General features: G+C 34.7%; 1 protein-coding gene across 9 annotated transcripts in view; it reads left to right on the forward strand.

Annotated features, from left to right (window-relative positions):
- The first annotated feature begins 253 nt into the window (after window positions 1–253).
- LOC145239524 (receptor-type tyrosine-protein phosphatase eta-like) overlaps window positions 254–25,337 on the forward strand; it is a 61,689-nt gene continuing 36,605 nt past the window's right edge. For 3 of the 9 annotated variants that reach the window (XM_080102862.1, XM_080102863.1, XM_080102864.1), the window contains exons 1-8: window positions 256–354; window positions 437–508; window positions 2,063–2,143; window positions 2,500–2,667; window positions 3,510–3,627; window positions 6,760–7,023; window positions 12,477–12,752; window positions 13,088–13,351. In XM_080102862.1, the coding sequence (XP_079958988.1) occupies window positions 485–508; window positions 2,063–2,143; window positions 2,500–2,667; window positions 3,510–3,627; window positions 6,760–7,023; window positions 12,477–12,752; window positions 13,088–13,351 (1,195 nt within the window). In that variant the 5' untranslated portion in view covers window positions 256–354; window positions 437–484. Of the gene's footprint in view, window positions 355–436; window positions 509–2,062; window positions 2,144–2,499; window positions 2,668–3,509; window positions 3,628–6,759; window positions 7,024–12,476; window positions 12,753–13,087; window positions 13,352–25,337 lie in introns of all 9 variants that reach the window. The other 6 variants (XM_080102858.1, XM_080102859.1, XM_080102860.1 and 3 more) reach the window with 4 other exon arrangements.

Raw genomic sequence — 25,337 nt, forward strand, 5'->3', positions numbered from 1 at the left:
TAGTGAAACAGATTGTACAAAAATTGTGTGATAACCTATATCTATATGACTCCAGTTTATTGTCAGATTAAATCAAAATTTAGATTTTTTACGTTTGGCCATATTCCGGCTCGGTGAATATTTTAGCGCAATTGTGATGGTGCAATTTGTATCACCGGCGAAATAAACTCAACTCAAATTATTGCACACAAACGCAGTACTACATGAATCAGTGTTCGTTTATTCTAAACTTACCTCAAGATTCTGTTTTAACAACAATTTACAAAGAATGGTGTATCGCAGGTTTTGAATGTTATTTGTGTTGTAGTTATACCACTTCGAAGTAGATGGATGAGTAAATATTTTGAGTCATAGGTAATTATAATGCACAATGACATTTAAAAGACTGATAAAAACTGTAGGATTAACACACTACATTGGTGCTTGTTTACTTAAGGTATTTAACTAATCATGACTGTCAAAATCTGAAATTGTCGACTTTTGGATGTTGATTATATCAAGCAAAAATGTAAGTAACAGTTTGAATAATTGTGGGTATGTGTGCTAATAATCTTTGACCTTTGCTTTTCTATTTTGAAATACATTAAATAATAAAAAATTAGGGTTGGCAAGCCAGTCAATTCACCGGTCAAATAGGGTCAATTGACAGCACTTTATTTGACCGGTCAAATACTATTTTTAATTTTAAAAAATCAGATGAGGTAAATTTTCTTGGTCTTGCTTTTGGTTGTTGGAATGGGTAAATTAAGGGTAAAATTAGCAGAAGAAAGGGTAAAAGTAGCAGAAGTCCAAATGATACAAATACTTCGCAGTAGGGTTCCTCTATTTCTCGACTTTCTTGTTTCTCAAGAAACAAGAAATTAAAAATCCATTTCTCGAGAATCTCGAGAGTCTCGAAATTTTTATTTAGGCCGAGTTTCTAACAAAGACAAACAAATTTCCAACTGTCTGTTTTTTCGCTTCTTGTAGCGATCGCAAGTAGTGATTCGCTAGCAAGCCAGCAAAAAACAAAGCAACCAGGCGTGACTACTGTGTGGGAAAGTTGAAAGTTTAGCAGGCACGCACGTTAAAAATTGCTGTTTCCCAAGCAAAATAAGAAAGTTATGTGTCCAGTCTGCTCTCAAGGCGAGTTGAAACGAAAAATACACAAAAGAGGTGTCACATTTACTTTTTGTTTAAGATACATGATGTAATACTTCTCAAGAAATATTTATTTATTTCTTGAGAATCGATTTTTTTGAGATTTCTTGAGAATTTCTCGACGAGAATTTCTCGAGAAGGAACTCTACTTCGCAGTTTGGGTAGCGCTTGTAAAAAGTGTGAAAGCGAAACAAGTTTGAGGTAAAGCTCATTACTGTTGTATTAAAAAAGTATGGCTCGTCACCATACATAGACGCAATAAAGTGTCCCCTGTGGCAAATTAAATGGGCAACCTTGCTCACGAGATCACAAAAAGTACAAAAAATCACCAGTAAATACAATGTATTCAAATAGCAACATGTTTAAGCTGATGCATCCCTTATCCCTGGTGTTTGTTAGCAACACGAATTATATCTGCTTGTAAGTTAAAGTTAGCTGAGTCTCACAGTTCTTGTACATATTAAAACAAGAAGTAATGTTGAAATCGCCCCCCTTTGAAGTAAAATTAAAACAACAAGTTAGGTTGACGAAATCGCCCCTGTTGAATAACCCTGGTTTAGAAGAAGAATTAACTTCCAACGTTTAACTAAAATTGCCATTCAATAATGTGAATAGTATTTGACCGATGTTTGACCTATTTGACAAGTATTTGACCAGTCAATTGACCAGATTTTATTTGTCCGGTCAAACGTCTAACCCTACTAAAAATTAAAAACTAAATATTTTAAAGTCCTAATTTTGAAAAGTAATGATTTAGTTACACTGGAAATACAGTTAAATAAAAAACTTTAAAATGATGACTTCTGTGACATGACAAAAACTTACAAATGCTATTTATGGAATTCTTGTCTTTATAACAAACAACAAAAGTTTTGTTATTTATAATAAAAAAAATATTTGTTTTAATATTGTATGTTTTTAGATACATTGGAACCAAGCACAACTACACATAATGAATTGTCACTTTTTTTTCTTCATTGTTTTGTTGCTGTGTTCTATGCAGGTAAAAAGTGTTAAAACTGCTTTCAGTCAGTAAAAGTTTTCTCGTAGACAATTTTGTTCAAATATGACTAGTATTTAGACTGCTTATAAGAACCAGCATTTGAAGTGTTTTAGACATAATCTTAGAAACCATCAGTTACTGAGGCCACAAAAAACTGCAAGTCTGAGGCTACAAAAAAACTTTGCATAATGTACAATTCAATTTACATAACCATAATTTAAAAAAAATTAATAAATAGGCTGATGGAAATAGAGCACAACAAATTTTACAGAAAATATTCGTGAAAACCACCTTTCTACTTTTGTTAGTATCTTTTTAATGACTGCCAACAAATGAACAACCTACAATTTTGGCAGGTCCATGGAATTGCAAATGAATCTTTAACTATCAAAATTATTGGAACTAGCAAGTTCAGTGTGGGTTGGGAAACGGTTGAGAATGCTAACTATTCGGTCTATGTTCAAGTTGGTGCAATTGAAAGTAACTCGATGTTTGATGAGGGAGATGTTCCCACCATTGTTCCAGTAAGTTGTTATGGGTTCACAATCCAAAAAGAAGACTGTTGCTTTCTCTTTAGATGTCAGACACAGGTTTTTTTAGTTAAACTACCTGTTATATTGATTTAATGTTGAATGTAGTTTTGTAAGTGTAACTTAAAAATCCGAAAGACTTAAAACTTTCTTTGTTTGATTGCTAAACCAGTGGTTCCCAAGCTTTTTTGTCCTGTGCACCCTTTTGCTCAATATTAAAATATGTGTTGAAATAAAGCCTCTAATATTCCTCTTTGTACTATATATAAATCATGAACTTTACTTAAAAATATTTTATTCAAAGAATATCTTCAAAATATAAGAGTCAATGCATTTAACACAAAATCCCCTTTACACGTTACACATAACACATCGCTGCCAATTTCAGCAACATAGGTGCTTTCTTCTGTCTTTGATTATCCAGAAAAAAATAAACTACGTTCTCATTGCTAGGTCAAGTAAGGTAACCACTTGGGTGTGATTCAATCAGTCCTGTGAGTTTTAGTAAAAGATAAACTACCACTTTTAAACTATGTGTCACACACACACTTGTAGCAGGTGCGATATGCAGTGCTAACGTGCAATAGGACACAAGTGTTGATCAGAAACACATACACTTCTTTCGTGGCACGCATGTATTTGTGAATCTGCAGTTAAATAGTAGCATTGGTTATATGCATTTAATCTCCACATTTTAGTAGTCGGTTAGGGATGTTTAAAATGAGAGAACTGGCTCTTGTAGTGTAATAATAATCCTTGTAATACAAACTTTAAAAATTTGCATTTGTGCAGTACATTTTTATAGAAAAATGATTATTGTATCTTTTTTGTGTTAGTTTGAGGTGACCCAAGTGAGTGGTACAGCTGAAGCACTAAAACCAGCCACCCTTTATGGGATTCAAGTTCATGAACAGGCAGTGGGTGATACAATTGCTACTGCTGTAGGAACTACAAGTAAGTGAATATATAGATAACTAGGAAGGTGGCTTTCTTTACATATATATATATATTTCCATTTATGTATTGTGCACCCCATTTCTCAATTTATTATTCACACTATTTCATCTACGCACATGATTGTTTTTGCAAACAAAAAAACGAACAGGTCCCCACACACTTGTTTCTGCAAATTAGTCATAGTAAAAAGGTTTTCAATTTTTTTGATTTTTAGATTCCTTTTTTAGAATACAAATTAGTAAAAAGCATCAACCCAAACCTCAAAGTTGTGTCCATATTCTGTGTACGTTATATTGTCATATATATACTTACAAAAGTAGTAAAAAAACAAAAAAATACTCCCAATTTGAGTATTGAATCTTTAGGTTTGACCCTAAAATAGCTGTGCAAGACCAGTTTTAAAACAGTTTAATCCTAAAAATTTCACAGAAAACTCAGACCAGGGGTGTGCAACAGGCCGCCTGTGGGCCACAATCTGAAGCTAATTAGTGTGCTCTTACCAACACACTAATTCAGAGAAAAACATGCAAATAGTCTGGGAATTTAGCAAAATTTTCACTAATTTTTGGTAAATCTCCCAAGTTGCTATACTATACAACACCAGCTTCCGGACCCCCAAAACTTCCCACTTGAATATGCCGCTGGGCCCTCACTTACAGTCCGAAATTGGGCCCACTGACAAAATATGTTGCACCACCGACCTAGACTGTATTACAAACACTGACAAATAAGCAAGATAATTTGCAGCAAAGGTGTTAATAACAAACTGTTCTTCAGTGGCCTATCGCCTGTAAATGCCAAACAACCATTTAATAACCTTTTGACATGGTTTAGTTGTGCAGGCTTGGGGTATAGTAAATTGGTACATAGGATGTAAATTATATATATACATATATATATATATATAACATGGAAATATGCCGGCAAACCACCTTTCTAATTTACCCCTTCTTTCCATTAAAATAGAACATAAAATAGGACAAACAACATTGTCTGAATTTAATATGATTGTTTACTTTACATAGATTGGATAGTTTAGGTTATTATGGGTCCCCTTCCCTGAAGGGGACACATATTGTTTTTGTCCGTATTTTTTTTCTTCTTTTTTTCTTTTTTCTTTTTTCTGTCTAACGCTGGCTTGTGAGACCCGTTTGGTCAAGAAAAAGTGCTTGAAATTTATTGAAATTTGGACATATGTTAGATATTAATCCAAACTTGGTCCACTTGAAGTTTGACCCCAAATTACCCAGCGGTTCACCCACAGGCCCCCAAAACGTAAAATTTTCAACGCTGGTTTGTAACGCTTGTTTGGTCAAGAAAAAGTGCTTTAAATTTATTGAAATTTGGACACATGTGAGATATTAATCCAAACTTGGTCCACCTGAAGTTTGACCCCGAGTGACCCAGCGGTTCACCCACAGGCCCCCGAAACATACATTTTTTAACGCTGGTTTGGTAAAGAAAAAGTACTTCAAATTTATTCAAATTTGGACATATCTTAGTTACAAACTGAACTTGATTCTCTAGAAGTTTGACCCCGAATGACCCAGCGGTTCACCCACAGGCCCCCGAAACGTAAATGTGTCTAACGCTTGTTTGGTCAAGAAAGACACTGTAGGCAGAAGTACCACGATAGCGGGAGGGCTCAGCTTGACGTCGGACAGACGTTTTACGAGACGTCGTTTCAGTGATTAGAAATCAGCTGTTGTGCACAGCAATACTATGTCATTTTATTAGGTTATCACTCGTTTTTAGTTTTGGCGAAGGTTTTACACCTATGACATGATTTAAACCTAATAACCATGCTTCAGTTTTGTACATGTCAAGCAAAACTTTGTTAATCGAAGTAAGGATGAAAAAGTTAACTTGACTGTTTTGCCAAATAAATGTTTTTTTAAATGCTCGTTGTCAGGTTGGCCGCCGCATAATCACGGGTTACTTAAGGTCAACTAGTAGGTATTACAAACACAGTTCAGACCTTTCTTTCGTCATAACGTAGCGTTTTTTTGACAATCAATTTAGGAGTCAATACTCATGTATAAATTAGGCTCAACAGTATTGTTGAACACCAAAGACGGCGTGCTATTGAAAACGGTGTCAAAAGTCAAACAGTCGTTTGGCGTGTGCACACTGAGAGGCTACTACAGGTCCGCTGAGAGGTTACTACAGGTCCGCTGAGAGGTTACTACAGGCAACACAACTTTTCAGCTTTCTAAAAAAAATGTTATCAAAATCCGACCTTGGACGACAATATCTGGGTCAAAGCAAGAGATTAGATTAAAGTATTTGTTACGTTTTTTAATGTTTTTGTAATTACATGACAATAAGAGTGCAAAAAGAATACGAACAATTTTTTGTTTGTTGGGTTAATGGTTTCTAAAAATTTGTCCTTAAGAATCTTAAAATCACCACAACATTTGTTTACTGTTAATCTGCACAAACGCGCGTGTGGGGACCCATTTCTTTTTGTTTACAAAAACAAACACATGTGTAGATCAAATGATGTGTATAGTAAATTGGTAAATATCGTACAGAATATATAAAATGGGCGTATATCAGAAAGCCACTCTTCTAGTTTAAGTACAGTACTAATCACTTTGTTTGAAATAACAACACCAAACTTTGTTTCAAAAGGTAACCATGCCTTTTGAAATGCATTATTAACAACTTTGCATGTGTGGGGTTTGTGCCTGCAGAAATAAACTAAATTGTTAAAGACAATGGACCCAATATAGCGCAAGGATAGGAAATATATTAACAGTACATAAAAGGTCATTTTTTGTAAAATGTTCAAATGTTGCAAACCAGTGAAACTACCTTTCCTTTAGCATATTTTATCTTTTCTATTTTCCCTTTCTCAAGCTTAATTTTGATATTGTTTACTGCTGATTACCAGAAATAAAATGTTGCCTCTAATTACTCATATAAGTGCAATGGTAATAAGGTTAGTGATAGTGCATGACTTGCAGTATTTGACATTTTTTTAGCAGATAGCATTAGGGGTGTGTTAACAGCATTTTTTGGACAGATAAAAAAACAAGTCATAAAAACATTACTTGATGTAAAACCAATATGAAACGTATATGTAATGAAGTATATTATTTCTTATTTTGGTCTGTTTTCATGCAGAACCAAGCAGTCCTACAATAGATGCACTGTCTTCTTCCAACTCTACCATCGATGTTAGCTGGCGTTCCCCATCAGGCGAAATTGTGGATAATTACACTGTGGGGTGGACTCCCACAGTTGGAACTGGTGTTAACTCCAAAACAGTCACTGGAGCTACCACCACACAAATTACTGGACTCGATGCTGGAAAAATGTATACCGTAGAAGTAAAAGCAGTAAATTCTGGTGGAGAAAGCTCATCTACTTCTCAACAAATTACAACAAGTAAAGTTAATTGAGAATATGTTCACTTTCTCTGAAGGGGAACATGTATTGTTTTTACTGTCTTTGTTTTTTTTTCTTTTTTTTTCATTTATTTTTGTCGTATACTTACAAAAGTGGTTAGTTATGGGTCCCCTTCCCTGAAGGGGACACATATTGTTTTTGTCCGTATTTTTTTTTCTTTTTTCTGTCTAACGCTGGCTTGTGAGACGCGTTTGGTCAAGAAAGAGTGCTCCAAATTTATTCAAATTTACAGAGATGTTAGTTAATAATCCAAATTTGATCCTCCTGAAGTTTGACTCCGATTGACCCAGCGGTTCACCCACAGGCCCCCAAAACGTAGATTTTTTTAAACGGCTATACTGACTAAAGTACAGCATCTAGGAGTTTCATGCTTTGTTGTTTGGTGCAATGTAAAGTTTTTTAAAGAATTTTGTATCTTTTTTTCGAATTCACCCATTTTTTACCCTTTAAACCCCGAAATAAACGGTTTTAGTTTTAAGGCAGAAATACATGCCTTATGGCAGGGGCGGGCAACATACGGCCCGCGACGGGATTGTGAGCGGCCCGCAGACAGTGTCTGGTCTTACATGATATAACGTGGCCCGCGGCCACAGTCTGCCGAATCCCCCACTACTTGCTTACTACGTCAAATTATAGTTGTAACCAGGGATTCGAACCGCTTGTGATATGGGTTCGGGTTCGGTTCGGGTTTACTTCGTTTTGTTTTTAAGGGTTCGGGTTCGGTTCAGGTTTTTAAAAATGTATATTTTCGGGTTCGGGTTTTGTTCCGGTTTGGACAAATTATCCGGTCCGAACCGGTTTGCGGTTTTTAAACCGATTCAAATTTTTATTCGTTTTAATTTAATTCTACCCATTATCTACCTGGCCTTATCAAACTCCAAAAAAATTTTGCCCTTTCACTGTTATTTTTGACACGCCCTATAAGTGTTATCTCGCGTATTCTTTAGTGCGCTTTTTTGAAAAAATCACAAAACATAAAACATACTGCATTTTTTACTGGTTCGGTTCCGGTTTGGGTCCAACGCCAAACAAAATATGGGGTTCAACTCCGGTTCGGGTTTTTAGAAAATCGTAATTAGCGGTTCGGGTTCGGTTCGGGTTTAATGAAATTAACCGCTCAAACCGGTTCGCAGGTTCGGGTTCAGTTCCGGTTCGACTTCCTGGTTGTAACAAACAGTAACGCTCCCCAATAACAAAAAAACTTTCCCGCCGTTGTTACCATTGCACCATACATCCATTGTTACGGCGTAACTGCCAACCTCGCGTGTGGCCTGCTTTCACGGTTTCCTTTGTTTCCCCACGTGTAGTGTGGTTAGTGTTTCAGCAGTATCTGAGTCTGTGGTGTATGCATTAAATTTGCTGTGATGAATAATTTTATGTTATATCAGTTAGATTGTTTGGACTGTATTGTAATTGCGACGTTCTTGATTGTATTTAGTTTAGGTGGTCAAAAATCCGTTTTAAATCACTGGATAAATACGCGATTAATGTATCGATTCACGAATCCGGCCCGCCAAGTACTTCATTTTCCCATATCAGGCCCGCCGACTGGAGAAGTTGCCCGCCCCTGCCTTATGGTGCAGAAATATTTGAAAAAGTTAACAATTGTTTAAGCAGGATGTTCGTTTAGTATTTAAAATTTTGCCAGTTACCTTTACAATCCATAATATGTGTAAGCTATCAGTCAGATGTAAGTCCCAAGGGAGGAATTCACTGGTTTACGATTAAGGCGGCAGAGCGGGAGTGCTCAGCTTGACGTCTGGACAGATAGTTTACGAGACAGTCGTTTCGGTGATTAGTAATCAGTTTTTTTGTGTGCAGCAATTCTGTGTCGTTTTATTAAGTTATCACGCGCATTTTTAGTTTTGGCGCAGGTTTTACACCTAAGACATAATTCGAACTCGATAAACGTACTTCGGTTTCGTTTATGTCAGGCAAAACATCGTTGATCAACATAAATACGAAATTTAATAAACTTAACTTTTTGAACGCCGCAATAAATGATCTTTAAATTCTCGTTATCAGCTTTGCCATCTCATAACCATGGGTCACTAAAGGTCAACTTGTAGGCATAACAACACCGTTACAAATTTATCGTGATAAATGTTTTTTTAAATGCTCGTTGTCAGGTCGGCCGCCGCATCACCACGGGTTATTTAAGGTTAACTAGTAGGTATTACTAACACGAACTTTCTTTCGTCATAACGTAGCGTTTTTTGCAACAAATTTAGGAATCAATGGTCAAGGCATGTTAAATTAGGTTAAACGGTGTTGTTGAACAGTGCTATTGAAAACGGTGTCAACAGGTCAAACAGTCGTTTGGCGTGTGCACCCTGAGAGGTTACTACAGATCAATGGTTTTGCGAAACAAAGTTAAATAAAAAACAATTTGTTATGTGTACACTTGTAGCAAATTGCTTTTTTTTAATTTAAAGTGTCTGTAACACAACTGTTACAGCTTTCTAGAAAAAACTGTGTTTGAAACCCGACCTTGGACGACAATATCTAAAAAATAAAAAATGAAATTAAAATTTTTTTTTTATTGTTGGGTTAATGCTTTCTAAAAATTTGTTCCTAAAAATCTAAAAGTCACCGCAACGTTTGTTTACCGTAAATCCGCACAAACACGCGTGTGGGGACCCATTAGTTTTTGTTTACAAAAACAATCATATGTGTAGATCAAATGATGTGTATAGTAAATTGGTAAATATCGTATAGAATACATAAAATGGAAGTATATCAGAAAGCCACCCTTCTAGTTTCTGGTTAGTTTTAGTTATTTGTTAAAAAAATACTATGGATCCCCTTGCGTATTTAATAACCCTGATAGAATGTGGCATTTTTTGGTGTAGATTATTGTGTTTTACCTCATAGCCTTACTTTTCCCATTGTTACTATTGTAAAAAGTATTTTTTTGTATTGAGCAACAAGGGTGATGTACATTATTATGGGCCTTCAGTCGCTAAAGTTTGTCCATGCACTTTTGGCATGAAATCTTTGCAAGATTTGGATGGAACTTTTACAGATGGTGGATATAGTTCTGCTCGTTATGGGTCCCCTTCCCTGAACGGGACACAACGCGGATTTGTTCCCATGTTTTGGTCAAGAAAGAATGGTTCAAACTTTTTCAAATTTACACACATTACAGATATTGGTATAAAGATGGTCCATGTAAATTTTGACCCCGTTGGATCCCTCGGTTCACCCACAGCCCCCCAAAACGTAAATTTTTTAAAACAGCTATACTTGCTAAAGTACTTCATTTAGGAATTATATGCTTTGGTTTTTGGTGCAATGTGAGGTATTTCAAAGAATTTTGTACCTTAAAAAAAGATTTACCCATTTTCAACCCTTAAACCCCCAAATATTCGTTTCTATCTAACTCTGGTTTGTTAATTGCGTTTGGTCAAGACAGAGTGCTTTAAATTTATTCAAATTTGCACAGATGTTAGTTATTGTTCCGAATTTGATCCTCCTAAAGTTTGACCTCAAATGACCCAGCGGTTCACCCACAGGCCCCCAAAACGGAAAAAAAAAATTAAAAACGGTTGTACTGACCCAAGTACATAATCTGAGGGTTTCATGTTTTGTTGGTTGGTGCAATGTAGGCTATTCTAAAGAATTTTGTAGCTTTTTATTGGATTCACCCATTTTTACCCCTTAACCCCCAAAATAATAAGTTTTAGACCAGAAATACCAGCCCTAATGTGCTGAAATGTTAAACAATTGTGTGCAGTAGGTTATTCATGTAGTATTTAAAAATTTGCCTTAATCGGCCAAATAGTTACTTTTGCAGCCAATAATATGTGTACACTGTCAGTCAGATAGAAGTCTCTTATCCTGTTCTTATTTACTGATTTTTGTAATTATATGTATGACAATAATGATGCAAAAAGATTATGGACAAAACTTTTAAAGTTGGGTTAAGGCTAAAGTTGGTCAAGTTTTTTATTAAGAATCTAAAAATAACCAGGATGTTTGTTTACCATAAATCCGCACAAACGCGCTCGTGGGGACCCATTCGTTTTTGTTTGCAAAAACAATCATATGTGTAGATCAAATTATGTGCATAGTAAATTGGTAAATATCTAACAATGATTGTGCCCTATTTTTACTGTTACCAATTTGCATGTGCATATGTGTGGGGAACCATAAGATTATGCTTGCAGAAACAATTATGTTATAAAGTGCCAGGAAAAAGATAGGGACCCAATGAAATGTAGGTACCAAATATATATCCATTATAAATATAGTAAATGGTATATGTGGTACATCGTTAAATATGATGTAGTATATATAAACTGGCAATATATAGGAAAACCACTATTCTAGTTTGACGTGATAACACCAGTATTTACCCTGCTAGCCCCCAAAATGTATAATGTTTTTGTGTGTTGCTGCGCACCACAAACGAAAGATTTCTGTGGTGTAATAGTATAATAAAGGCAACAGAACATATGGTATGTGTGTTTGTGCATTACTTGGGGAACATTTTTGCGCATGCCATTTAGAGGGACGTTAACAGCCTTATAACGGCAGAAATGTTAACACCTCTAGTGGTCAGAATTTTAAACATTGGCCGATTTAGATTTTTTTACATAACTGTTAAATTGGGTCATCATGGTTTCATATTTTATACTTTTGGGTGCAGAACCCCATAATCTTTTTATCTTTAACACTGCATTTTTAACAAGGGTAATCTTTTTTATGTATATACATGTATATTTATTATCTTTGGAACAAATGTAACTCAGCAAACTTTGTAAATCTGCGGCAAAACAATATTATTCAAAAGTAAGCGATAAACTGAGAAAGTGTATTTAGAGTTTATTGTGTTGCCTGTAGAACAACAAATGCAGGTCAACGCAACCTTTTAGGCAACGTTTTCCAAATAATACTGGTTCATGTCAACAAATATTAATAACAGAGAGAAAGCAGAGTATTTTGTGCATGTAAGGCTAAATTTTAAGATGAAATACCACCTCTTGCCAGGGGTTGATGACCCCTGACATAGGAATCGCAAAACAAGACCTGACTGATTAGTAATATCTGACGCATTATTTCGACCTGAAATAAACTGGTTAACAAAACCATAGGTTTCGTTACATTTTCCAAAAGTGCAGTTGTTGAATATACAGTAGTTTATAGGTGAATGTTTTGCAATGACAGTATGCTTCTGTGCTTTAAGTTTCAGTTTTGGGTTGCATATTTTATGACTGTAACATCAAAAAAACTGTTGTAATAGAACTGCTTTTTGAAAATGTCAGGCAAAACTTGGTGGGTAAGTAAAATAATAAAATGAAGGATTTTCTGCTTTTATGAACATTGCCAACTTTATGTTTACATTTCTTGACATTTTTATTTTGCCTTTTTAAGGATAAAGCAATATCTATGGTTTGCCACTGTTTCTTAATGTTTCGTGTTTTGTGCAGATCCAAGCCAACCTTCTGGACTTACTCTGAATTCCACCACCTCTGGTGGCAAATCCACCATCAAGGTTACTTGGGGTTCTCCATCTGAGGAAACAGTGGATAATTATACTGTTGGATGGACTTCCACTGATGGCAGTGACCCCAACCCACAAACTGTCACTGAGGGTACCACCACAACAATTAATGGACTGGTTGCTGGGAAAATGTATACAGTAACAGTGATTGCCAAAAACGCTGGTGGAGATAGCTCACCTGCTTCTACAACTACAACGACAAGTAAAACTTGATTTATATTCTTTTCTATTTACACATTCATCTAATAGTATTTAATTAGAAACCTAAATGACAATAGTTTAAATAGCAGATACAGGAAAAAACTTTTATTGAAAACATTTTTACAATCTTTGAATTGTTTTGTAAAATAGTAAGAATTATTGTTAGATAAATGCTGAACATCAAACCAAAACATTGTAACATTAAGTTGCTCTACAGGAATTCTTTTTTTCTCTGGCTTGGGGTCAATGCACTTATTTTTTGTTTTTGATGGTATTAAGGTACCTGGCAAAAAGACAACCTTGTGGTATTGTTTTTTTTCAACCTGTCTTTTTTAGATCCTGCACAGCCCTATAATGTCACTCTCAGTCACACACAGTATAATTCACAACTCAACGTAACATGGCAATACCAGGGTATTGCAGACCGATTCACAGTCACAGCTTATACCAATAACTCAGTTGCTAACATTGTAAATGCTACTACAAACAACTGGATCATTGATGATCTTGTTCCTGGCAAGCAGTACACCCTAACAGTGACTTCGTACAGTATTAATGTACCAAGTGCTGAGTCCCAACCTTCTACTCCAATGCGTACTAGTAAGTTGCATACTTTGGGTGTTGCACAATTTGGGTGTTACACACTTTGGGTGTTGCACAATTTGGGTGTTACACACTTTGGGTGTTGCACAGTTTGTAGCACTAGTTATCTTGGCAGTGTAGTTGTGTTATTGTAGGGGCGTGGTGTTGGTGCACTTTTATCATAAAATTATGCATTGTCCTGATAAAGGCATCAAATATGAGACAGAAAAACATCAGTTATTTTGCAATAAAACTCTGCTGTAAGAGTTATACTTGTTAATACTTTCATAAAGTAGCTGTATTTCAAATTGCTTGAATCTGAAATGACCGAAATAACTCTGATTTCTTTGTTTTTGTTAAACAGTTCCCCCCACTCCAGTTAATGTAGTATTGAATCGGGATTCAAATGACTACACGACCAGATTCAATTGTACTTGGTTTTATACTGAACCTAACTTTGCTGTCTCAAACTTTTCGATACTTCTTATTGGGACAAAAAACATCACTAGAAATGCTCCTTTTACATCAGTGGGTCAACCATTTTCGTATGTAATAAATGGATTGACTCCAGGGGAAAGTTATAGGGCTCTTGTGACTTCAGTGAGTTATAATGTAAGAAGCCCAGCTTCAAATGCTTCTCAGTTGCAAACTACAGGTAAAAGTCATCATGATACCAAAAAAGCACTCCATTACCTTATTATTCATTGTACCAAGGAATTTTGTTTGGTACAACATTCTTACTTTCATTTTACTTCACTTGCAGCTACTAATGTTTATCAGTTAGGTAATGGGCCACCAAATAATAAAACACATTGCTAACACTTCACTGCTTAGCATACTGGAAATATTGTTTGAGTGCAAAAATCTACCAGCTTTTGTTCATTCCACATTGCTTTCTGCTCGGAGGAATTGTTTTACTCTACCCTGAGCTATTTTGAGACAACATTCTAAATAAGTCATGTTTCTCATACCGTTGTGGTTTTGTTTATCTTCATTTCATTCTCTGTACATGCTGAGAGTTTGTAAAGATGGTTGAAGTTGTTGAGGTGAAAGGTCTTAATGTCATCAAATCTCATGCAATTCACACTAACGTTATTGGCTTGTACCATGTTTTCTTTCTGCTTAGTATCTAATGTCCAAGGAAACTGCAACTGTTTCCAAATGGTTTCTACTTTTTGTTTTTGGAAGGATGTGTTTCATATGTTTCTTTTACACTTCTGTCAACAGTTCCTCCCACTCCAATGAATGTAAGACTGGTGCGAAATGCAAATCACACTCTAACTAGCCTAACATGCAGCTGGGATTTCCTTGAGCTTGACTTTGTGATCACAAGTTTCAAAATAAAGCTTTTTGGACAGCAAAATATAACAACTAATATTTCTAATGTAACAAAAGGCCAAACATTTTCTTATGTGATAAATGGATTGTATCCTGGGGGAAGTTATAAGGCTATTGTAAAATCAGTAAGTCTTCATGTGAACAGCCCAGCTTCTAAGATTTCTCAGTTACAGACAACAGGTAAAAGATACCCCACAATTAAACAACACTTTTTTATTTTACACCACTCCACGGATTTTGGTGTAATACAAATCCCAAAACTCACTGTTATTTCACTTCTCATTTACCTATTATGTTTTTGATAAGGAAAAAGTCAATCCAATATCAAAGAATACCCTACTAACACTTCACCATTTAATGAATTTGAAATTTTGGATAAGTACAAAATTTCTGAAATCTTGGTTCATTTCGATTCACTTTCTCATGTTTAGGAAAATCCGAATATTTTTACTGATTTATCTTTATTCCATGAATCAAGTGCAGTGTAACATACTCTCATTCTATGCCATTTACACTTAAACATTTCAACACTAACCTTATAGGCTTCTATAATATTTACTTTCACTCAGACATGAGCCTTTTTGAGCAAGGAAACTGCAACTGTTTCTGTTTTGTATATTCTGTTGTTCTTCATCGTTTGTTTACTGGCGTTGCACTTGACCCTGCTGTTTTCAGAAAATCTGGAAATTTTAATGATGCCATTATCTGCAGCGAGTTTTGTATTTCAACAGACCCTCCGTCCCCAAAGAATGTGACTTTGAAAAGGTCTCATGTTAATCCAACAAGTAGTTTGGCTTTGACAATCATTATGCCAAATGCCAGTTTTGTTACCTCTGGTTTCAATGTCACTCTAAATAACTCAACAACTCCGTTGCGATTCAAAAACTCTACTCCAAGTTCTTTATACAAATATGAAATAACAGGGTTAATCCCTGGTGAAACATATTCTGTATCAGTAATAGCATTAAGTGGAGATGCTGTATCTGCTTCTGCCCCATCAAATAGCAGGAGGACTGGTAAGCTGATTACCAATTATGCATCTGAAGCTTTACAGAAACCCGAAAATGTTGTGTTTCTTTGTGTAAATGTAATTGGTTGTAGATATGTATGTAATCTAAAACTATAGAAAAAATCCAAAAACTTCTTTTTGTTTTTGGAAGGATGTGTTTCATATGTTTCTTTTACACTTCTGTCAACAGTTCCTCCCACTCCAATGAATGTAAGACTGGTGCGAAATGCAAATCACACTCTAACTAGCCTAACATGCAGCTGGGATCTCCTTGAGCTTGACTTTGTGATCACAAGTTTCAAAATAAAGCTTTTTGGACAGCAAAATATAACAACTAATATTTCTAATATAACAAAAGGCCAAACATTTTCTTATGTGATAAATGGATTGACTCCTGGGGGAAGTTATAAGGCTATTGTAAAATCAGTAAGTCTTGATGTGAACAGCCCAGCTTCTAAGATTTCTCAGTTACAGACAACAGGTAAAAGATACCCCACAATTAAACAACACTTTTTTTTATTTCACACCACTCCACGGAATTTGGTGTAATACAAATTCCAAAACTCACTGTTATTTCACTTCTCATTTACCTATTATGTTTTTGATAAGGAAAAAGTCAATCATATATCAAAGAATACCCTACTAACACTTCACCATTTAATGAATTTGAAAGTTTGGATAAGTACAAAATTTCTGAAATCTTGGTTCATTTCGATTCACTTTCTCATTTTTAGGTATATCCGAATATTTTTACTGATTTATCTTTATTCCATGAATCAAGGTGCAGTGTAACATACTCTCATTCTATGCCATTTACACTTAAACATTTCAACACTAACCTTATAGGCTTCTACAATATTTACTTTCACTCAGACATGAGCCTTTTTGAGCAAGGAAACTGCAACTGTTTCTGTTTTGTATATTCTGTTTCTTCATTGTTGGTTTACTGGCGTTGCACTTGGCCCTGCCTTTTTCAGAAAATTGCGAATTTTCAATGATGCTATTACCTGCAGTGAGTTTTGTATTTTCACAGACCCTTCGTCCCCAACGAATGTGGCTTTAAAAAGATCTTATGTGAATCCAACAAGTAGTTTGGCTTTGGCAATCATTATGCATAATGCCAGTTTTGTTACCTCTGGTTTTAATGTGACTGTAAATAACTCAACAACTCTGTTGCAATACACAAACTCCACTGCAAGTTCTTTGTATAAATATGAAATAACAGGGCTAACACTTCACTGCTTCGCATACTGGAAATGTTGTTTGAGTGCAAAAGTTCACCAGCTCTTGTTCTGTTCACATTGCTTTTTGCTTGGTGGAATTGTTTTATTCAACCCTGAGCTATTTTGAAAAAAACATTCTAAATAAGTCATGTTTTCCATACCTGTTTGTTGTTTTTATCTTCATTCCGCTCTCTTTACATGTGGAGTGTTTGTAAAGACTGTTACAGTTTTCCTGATGAAAGGTCTAATATCATCACATCTGTTACAATTCACACTAACTTAATTGAATTGTACCATGTTTTACTTCTACTTAGTAACTAATGTCCAACGAAACTGCAACTGTTTCTTAATAGTTTTTACTTCTTTGCTTTGCTGTCTCTTGACTGATTTAGAGTTGTATTATATCATTTCCATTTTAGGTTGACTGAGTTTTGTGTTTCCACAGACCCTCGCTCTCCAACAAATGTCACTTTAAAAAGATCTGGCATTAATTCAACGAGTAGTTTGGCTTTGACAATCATTATGGCAAATGCCAGTTTTGTTATCTCTGGTTTCAATGTGACTCTAAATAACTCAACAACTCCGTTGCAATTCAAAAACTCTACCCCAAGTTCTTTGTATGAATATGAAATAACAGAGTTAATCCCTGGTGAAACATATTCTGTGTCAGTAATAATATTAAGTGGAGATGCTGTATCTGCATCTGCCCCATCAAATGGCAATAGGACTGGTAAGCTGATTGCCAATTATGAATCTGAAGCTTTAGATAAAGCTAAAAAAGTTGTTTTGCGTTGTGGAAATGTAATTAGTTGTATATATGTATGTATGTAATCTAAAACTTTGAGAATTTTAAAATCTAAAAACTTTTTTTTGTTTTTGTGAAGGCTTTGTTTTAAATGTTTCTTTTTCACTTCTGTCAACAGTTCCTCCCACTCCAATGAATGTAAGACTGGTGCGAAATGCAAATCACACTCTAACCAGCCTAACATGCAGCTGGGATTTCTATGAGCGTGACTTTGTGATCACAAGTTTCAAAATAAGGCTATTTGGACAGAATAAAACAACGGTCAATATTCCTGGTACAATAGCCAGTCAAACGTTTTCACATATCATAAAAGGATTGATTCCCGGGGGCAGTTATAAGGCTAATGTGAAATCAGTAAGTCATGATGTGAAGAGCCCAGCTTCTAAGATTTCTCAGTTGCAGACAACAGGTAAAAGTCACCCCACAAATAAAAAACAACACTTTTTTATTGTATGTCACTCCACAGAATTTGGTGTAATACAAATTCCAAAACTCACTGTTATTTCACTTCTCATTTACCTATTATGTTTTTAATCAGGAAAAAGTCAATCATATATCAAAGAATACCCTACTAACACTTCACTATTTAATGAATTTGAAATTTTGGATAAGTACAAAATTTCTGAAATCTTGGTTCATTTCGATTCACTTTCTCATTTTTAGGTATATCCGATTATTTTTACTGATTTATCTTTATTCCATGAATCAAGGTGCAGTGTAAGATACTCTCATTCTATGCCATTTACACTTAAACATTTCAACACTAACCTTATAGGCTTCTACAATATTTACTTTCACTCAGACATGAGCCTTTTTGAGCAAGGGAACTGCAACTGTTCCTGTTTTGTATCTTCTGTTGTTCTTCATTGTTTGTTTACTGGCGTTGCACTTGACCCTGCCTTTTTCAGAAAATCTGGAAATTTTAATGATGCCATTATCTGCAGTGAGTTTTGTATTTCAACAGACCCTCCGTCCCCAAAGAATGTGACTTTGAAAAGGTCTAATGTTAATGCAACAAGTAGTTTGGCTTTGACAATCATTATGCCAAATGCCAGTTTTGTTACCTCTGGTTTCAATGTGACTCTAAATAACTCAACAACTCCGTTTCAATACAAAAACTCTACTCCAAGTTCTTTGTATGAATACGAAATAACAGGTTTAATCCCTGGTGAAAGATATTCTGTGTCAGTAGTATTATTAAGTGGAGATGCTGTATCTGCTTCTACCTACTCCAATGGCAAGAGGACAGGTAAGCTGATTGCACATTATTAATTTCTTTAAAAGGAAAAAAAGCTGTGATTGGATACAACACCTTACCTTATTTTACTGTGTGAATTAGTGTAATGTAGATATTTAGGGATTTGTGGATTTAAAATTAAATGATGTTTTTAAATGATGAATAATGTACTGCTTATGAGTATTTTTAAAATTTAAAAATCTCGTTAGTTTACCTACCTAGGTTTTAATCAACCTATGAATAACCATTCAAAAAGATCTCGTCTTCACACACTTTTTGTTGGATATATTTTGTCTTTCTTTTTGATGGTTGTTCAACAAAGTTTCTTTGCAACTTAACAAAATCTGGACACCAGATTGTTGCATATATGTTCCTATGATAGTAAAGGTTTTAACAGATTTGTTTCAGCAAAAATACGTCTTGATAACTTGGAACTTGTATCCTACATATGTAAACACCTTAAAGAACTAACTTTTTGACATTTCCTACAACTTCACAAATGCTGCTTTATCTTATTCATTGCAAAATAGTAACATCCAACTCCTTGCATATGGGAAATTGTGTAGAGTTGCTTTGAGCAACTCAACTGGTTTGGTGGAAGAATTTAACTTTACAACATCAAACAGCAGTAGATCAATTGAAAAAATTAGTAAAGTTAACTTGTGGTGAAAGTTACAGCATTACAGTCACTGCCATAGGCATAGATTTCAAAAACATACCTTTCAAATAAAGCCTAATCTGCAGTGTTGATGCTAAAACTTTGGTCACCTTGGATGACGTTTGGGCCGTTTTTAAGCTTCACAAAGAAACATAAAACACAGTTTAGGAATCGGTAATGCAGAATAGCACACCATCTTAAAGTGGTTCTACTTTACTTGAATTCAATCTTGTATGTGGATTTTAAGCAAATACAGGTTTATCATTGCTTTGCAATCATGCAAACATGTACTGTGAGCTGCTTGCTGCTGCTTGTAATAAAGCATTTGACTAAATCAGAAGCACAAGGTTTTTAAACTTCTTTTGGGAACCAATTTAAGTAGAGTGTGTATCACTTTGGTAAAGAGTCTTCACAAATCAAAACACACTGCTTAAAAAACATTGTTGAAGTTTTGCGATTGTGTCTGTTACAGTCAACTCTGTATTTCTTCTTCTGGCCAAGTTTATTGACAACAGAATGCTTAAGACTCAAATTTAAATTAACAATTTTTCAAATTTCTTTTTCTTGAATTCATTCTACCTTACTTCTTTGTTACATGTTTAACAAAAATCTGGACAGAATTTTGTTGCATATATTTGTGTCTGTTTTGTTGATGATGGATGTTAAACAATGCTTCAGGGTTATGAAAATTATCAAATTCTACTGCATACTTACATATTTCAACTCCAAACAGATCCACCTGCTCCAACATCAGTCACTTTGGCAAGATCAATCACAAGTCCAACCCGAAACTTTTCCCTAACAATCGATATGCCAGATGCCCCCAATTTTATTATTTCTGGATTTAAAGTGGCTGTCAGCAACTCTGTGGGGTTGCAGAAGTTTGATGTTTCTGTTTCACAAGCTTCTTACAACTTTGAAATAAATAGGCTAACTCCCGGTGTATTATATTCTGTTTCAGTTGTAGCAATAAGTGCCAATGCTACATCATTACCTACTAACTCAAACAGCCAGAGGACAGGTAATCCGATTAACCTTTACTAGGCCAAATATGGTTTGGTTTTACTTTACTCTAATTCATAAGATAAACATGTTCTTTATCTAAACAGATCCCCCTGCTCCAACTTCAGTGCAGTTGAAAAGACGAAACAGAAAGAGGTTATGGCTAACAATTAAAATGTCAGATTCAAATTTTGCCATCTCTAGTTTTGAAGTGAATGTCAGCAACTGTGTACGGCCGAAGAAGTTTAATGTGACTGTTTTACGACAGTCTTACAACTTCACCATTAAACGGCTCACCCCTGGTGAATCATACTCTGTGTCAGTGGTAGCTGTAAGTGGGAATGTCAAATCTCTTTCTACTAACTCAACCCAAAATCAACGGACAGGTAACAATGTCAATCAGAGTTTTCACTGCAAATCAGCATTCATGATTTTATTTATTAGCAAAAGGAAGCAGGACTCCTTTTGTGCTGGATTGAAATATATTCATTACTTCTCTAAAAAACATTGTATTTTCAAGATCTTGATGTTGCCACAATGCTTTTATTTTGCTTACTTCCCGTCTGAAGCTGACACTTTGGATTTTCTATTCTTTCCTTTTTATGTCATTTTTTTAAAGTAATAGGTAAAGCTACTTATAATGAAGTTGCATGGCCTATTATTACATGAGTTTTTTGGTCTTGTGTTGATTCCAGGCAAAATCAGGATAAGGATTTCATTTTTGCAGTGGTTTTTTATTATATTTTGCAAAAAAAAGTACAAGCCAAAGTAACCACTCATAAACAGAGTTTTTTTCTTTTTTTCCTCTTAAAGTTCATTCACAACAAAACTATTTACTCTCACATTTACATTAAACAACTTCAAAGTTTCTTTTTCTCTTATCTTTTTATGTTTTTATCTTTGTCACATGTAAAATAAAAATTCGGACACCAGAATTTTTGTGGATTTTTTTGTCTCTCTTTATTGCTGATGGTTGTTCAACAAAGTCAGAAACTTCATGAACTGTTTGCTGCAAATGACTAATGCACTATTTCGTTTTGCATTTTTAGCTTTTTACCTAATATTACAACTTTGCTATTCCCATAGCTGCTGGATTGAAATATATTCACTTTTTTACTCAACAACACTGTATTTGCAAGATCTTGATGTTGTCACATTGTTTCGTTTGTCTACTTCCAGTCTGAAACTTACACTTTGGATTTTCACTTTTCTCTTTTTATTTTTTGAATTATTTACAAAAATGATAGTTGATGCTGGCTAAAAAGGCCTTTTAATTATTATTTTTTGAATTTCCTCTCATCTGATACTTTTTTCCAGTGGATTTACCAAACATGGCCTAATATTACAAAAGTTTTCCAGCATCATGTGGAATCCTGGCAAAACTAGGATAAGGATTTTATTCTTGCAAAAGTTTTTAAAAAGTTATAAGTAAGCATCTTAAAAAAAAATTACATACAAAAATTTTGTGTCACATATTGTCAAAGGTCCTTTTAACATTTACAGTCCAAAATGTTTTCAGCATTTCTTTGCCTTAAATGCCTGTTTTTATGTGTTTAGCTACAGGGCAGTTGACCAAAGTCATGCTTTTAGTTTGTAAACCATTTACAGAAACTTCAACACTTTTTACTAACTGTGTCCACAACTCTTTGTGGTAATACATTTTCTCAAGTTCTTCAATACCAAGCAAATTTGTTTATTACATAATTTTTAATATGGCCATTTTACCTTTTTCATATCTTTTGTACTTTCATTATCTAACAAAATCTGAACACCAGATTTTTGTTGCATATGTTTTTCTGTGAACTTGAATATGTTTTAACATACCCAGTCCAGCAGAATTACACATTGTTAGAAAGAGCAACTGGTATTTTAAATACGTGAAAACATTCTAAACTAACAAACTTTTTGACAGTACCCCCCACTCCACAAAATGTTTCTTTGTCTCCATCATCACAAAATAACAACACCCAGCTAACTGCTAATTGGAAAATGTCGACAAACAACTTTGTTGTCAACAAATTTAAAATTGCTTTGAGCAACTCAACTGATTTTGTGGAAAACATCGACTATGTAACATCAAACAGCAATAGTTCATATTCTCAAGAAATAATGTTCCTAGTTCCTGGTGAAAGTTACAGCATTACAGTCACTGCCATTAGTGGCTCAGAAAGCAGTCCACTTTCAACTATATCAAATCAACAGCGGACAGGTAAAGTTATTGCACTTTCTAACAGCACCTTGCTTCAAAATTTGCTTGTGTGGTGCAAGTTGGATTAACTTTGAACTGAAACAAATTCCCATACTGTGAGGTTCATCATTGGTTTGCAAACTACAAACTTGTTTAGTGTTGGACTGCTGCTGTAACGCAGCATTTTGTAAAAACAGAAGTACATAATTTAAATTCTGTTAAAAATATCTTTCAGACAACACCATATTTCTAACTGTTGTGTTTTGAGTTGTTTCTAAAATCTATTGTGGTCAAGTAACTAGGGTATAAATTTTCTTTATCAACAGAGCAAACATTTCTTGCACCCAACATTTATTAAATGTTTTTGTGCAACTTTGATTATGTGAGACAGACAAAAATATGCCTAACTTTTACCTTTTTTCTCTTTTATATGCTTCGAGAAAGACCAATTTTCTAAAAAACAAGAAAATTTGAATTTTTGTAGAAAGACATGACTTTTTTACATTATGGCTTGCCTCACAGCTAAAATTATTTCACATTTTTGCAAGCGAGTTGGTCAGATTTCAACGAAAATACTAACAATGATCATAAGCATTGGTTTTCATTGCAAAATTACTTAACACATGTCTAACATTTTCCAATATTAGAGCTGAGATGATGCTCTTTAGGTCACAGTTGTGTTTTGTGTTGTCAGCTGCAGAGACACTTAGCTTTTTGTTGAAACCTTTCAAATTGGAAGGTAAAATACTTCCTACCTTTCCTGTACTTCTTCCAGACCTTCCAGACCATGGTTCTACTAGTTTTTTGAAACCAATATATTTTTTATGACAGTTCCTCCTACCCCACAAGGTGTTTCTTTGTCTCTATCATCACAAAATAACAACACCCAGCTAACTGCTAATTGGAAAATGTCGACAAACAACTTTGTTGTCAACAAATTTAAAATTGCTTTGAGCAACTCAACTGATTTTGTGAAAAACATCAACTATACCACATCACACAGCAATAGTTCATATTCTCAAGAAATAATGAACCTAATTCCTGGTGAAAGTTACAGCATTACAGTCAATGCTATTACTGGTGCAGAAAGCAGTCCACCTTCATCCAAATCAAATGAACAACGGACAGGTAAAGTTACTGCACTTTCCAACAGCACCTTGCTTCAAAATTTGTTTGTTTGGTGCAAGTTGGATTAACTTTGAACTGAAACAAGTTCCCATACTGTGAGGTTCATCATTGGTTTGCAAACTACAAACTTGTTTAGTGTTGGACTGCTGCTGTAACACAGCATTTTATGAAACAGAAGTACATAATTTAAAATATATTAAAAATATCTTTCAGACAACACTTTATTTCTAACTGTTGTGTTTTGAGTTGTTTCTAAAATCTATTGTGGTCAAGTAACTAGGGTATAAATTTTCTTTATCAACAGAGCAAAAATTTCTTGTACCCAACATTTATGAAATGTTTTTGTGCAACTTTGATTATGTGAGACAGACAAAAATATGCCTAACTTTAACCTTTTTTCTCTTTTATATGCTTTGAGAAAGACCAATTTTCTAAAAAACAAGAAAATTTGAATTTTTGTAGAAAGACATGACTTTTTTACATTATGGCTTGCCTCACAGCTAAAACTATTTCACATTTTTGCAAGCAAGTTGGTCAGTTGCCAACAAAAATACTAACAATGATCATAAGCATTGGTTTTCATTGCAAAATTACTTAACACATGTCTAACATTTTCCAATATTAGAGCTGAGATGATGCTCTTTAGGTCACAGTTGTGTTTTGTGTTGTCAGCTGCAGAGACACTTAGCTTTTTGTTGAAACCTTTCAAATTGGAAGGTAAAATACTTCCTACCTTTCCTGTACTTCTTCCAGACCTTCCAGACCATGGTTCTACTAGTTTTTTGAAACCAATATATTTTTTATGACAGTTCCTCCTACCCCACAAGGTGTTTCTTTGTCTCTATCATCACAAAATAACAACACCCAGCTAACTGCTAATTGGAAAATGTCGACAAACAACTTTGTTGTCAACAAATTTAAAATTGCTTTGAGCAACTCAACTGATTTTGTGAAAAACATCAACTATACCACATCACACAGCAATAGTTCATATTCTCAAGAAATAATGAACCTAATTCCTGGTGAAAGTTACAGCATTACAGTCAATGCTATTACTGGTGCAGAAAGCAGTCCACCTTCATCCAAATCAAATGAACAACGGACAGGTAAAGTTACTGCACTTTCCAACAGCACCTTGCTTCAAAATTTGTTTGTTTGGTGCAAGTTGGATTAACTTTGAACTGAAACAAGTTCCCATACTGTGAGGTTCATCATTGGTTTGCAAACTACAAACTTGTTTAGTGTTGGACTGCTGCTGTAACACAGCATTTTATGAAACAGAAGTACATAATTTAAAATATATTAAAAATGTCTTTCAGACAACACCATATTTCTAACTGTTGTGTTTTGAGTTGTTTCTAAAATCTATTGTGGTCAAGTAACTAGGGTATAAATTTTCTTTATCAACAGAGCAAA

Source organism: Phallusia mammillata, chromosome 7, assembly GCF_965637545.1.
Source record: "Phallusia mammillata chromosome 7, kaPhaMamm4.hap1.1, whole genome shotgun sequence".
Classification (NCBI taxonomy): domain Eukaryota; kingdom Metazoa; phylum Chordata; class Ascidiacea; order Phlebobranchia; family Ascidiidae; genus Phallusia; species Phallusia mammillata.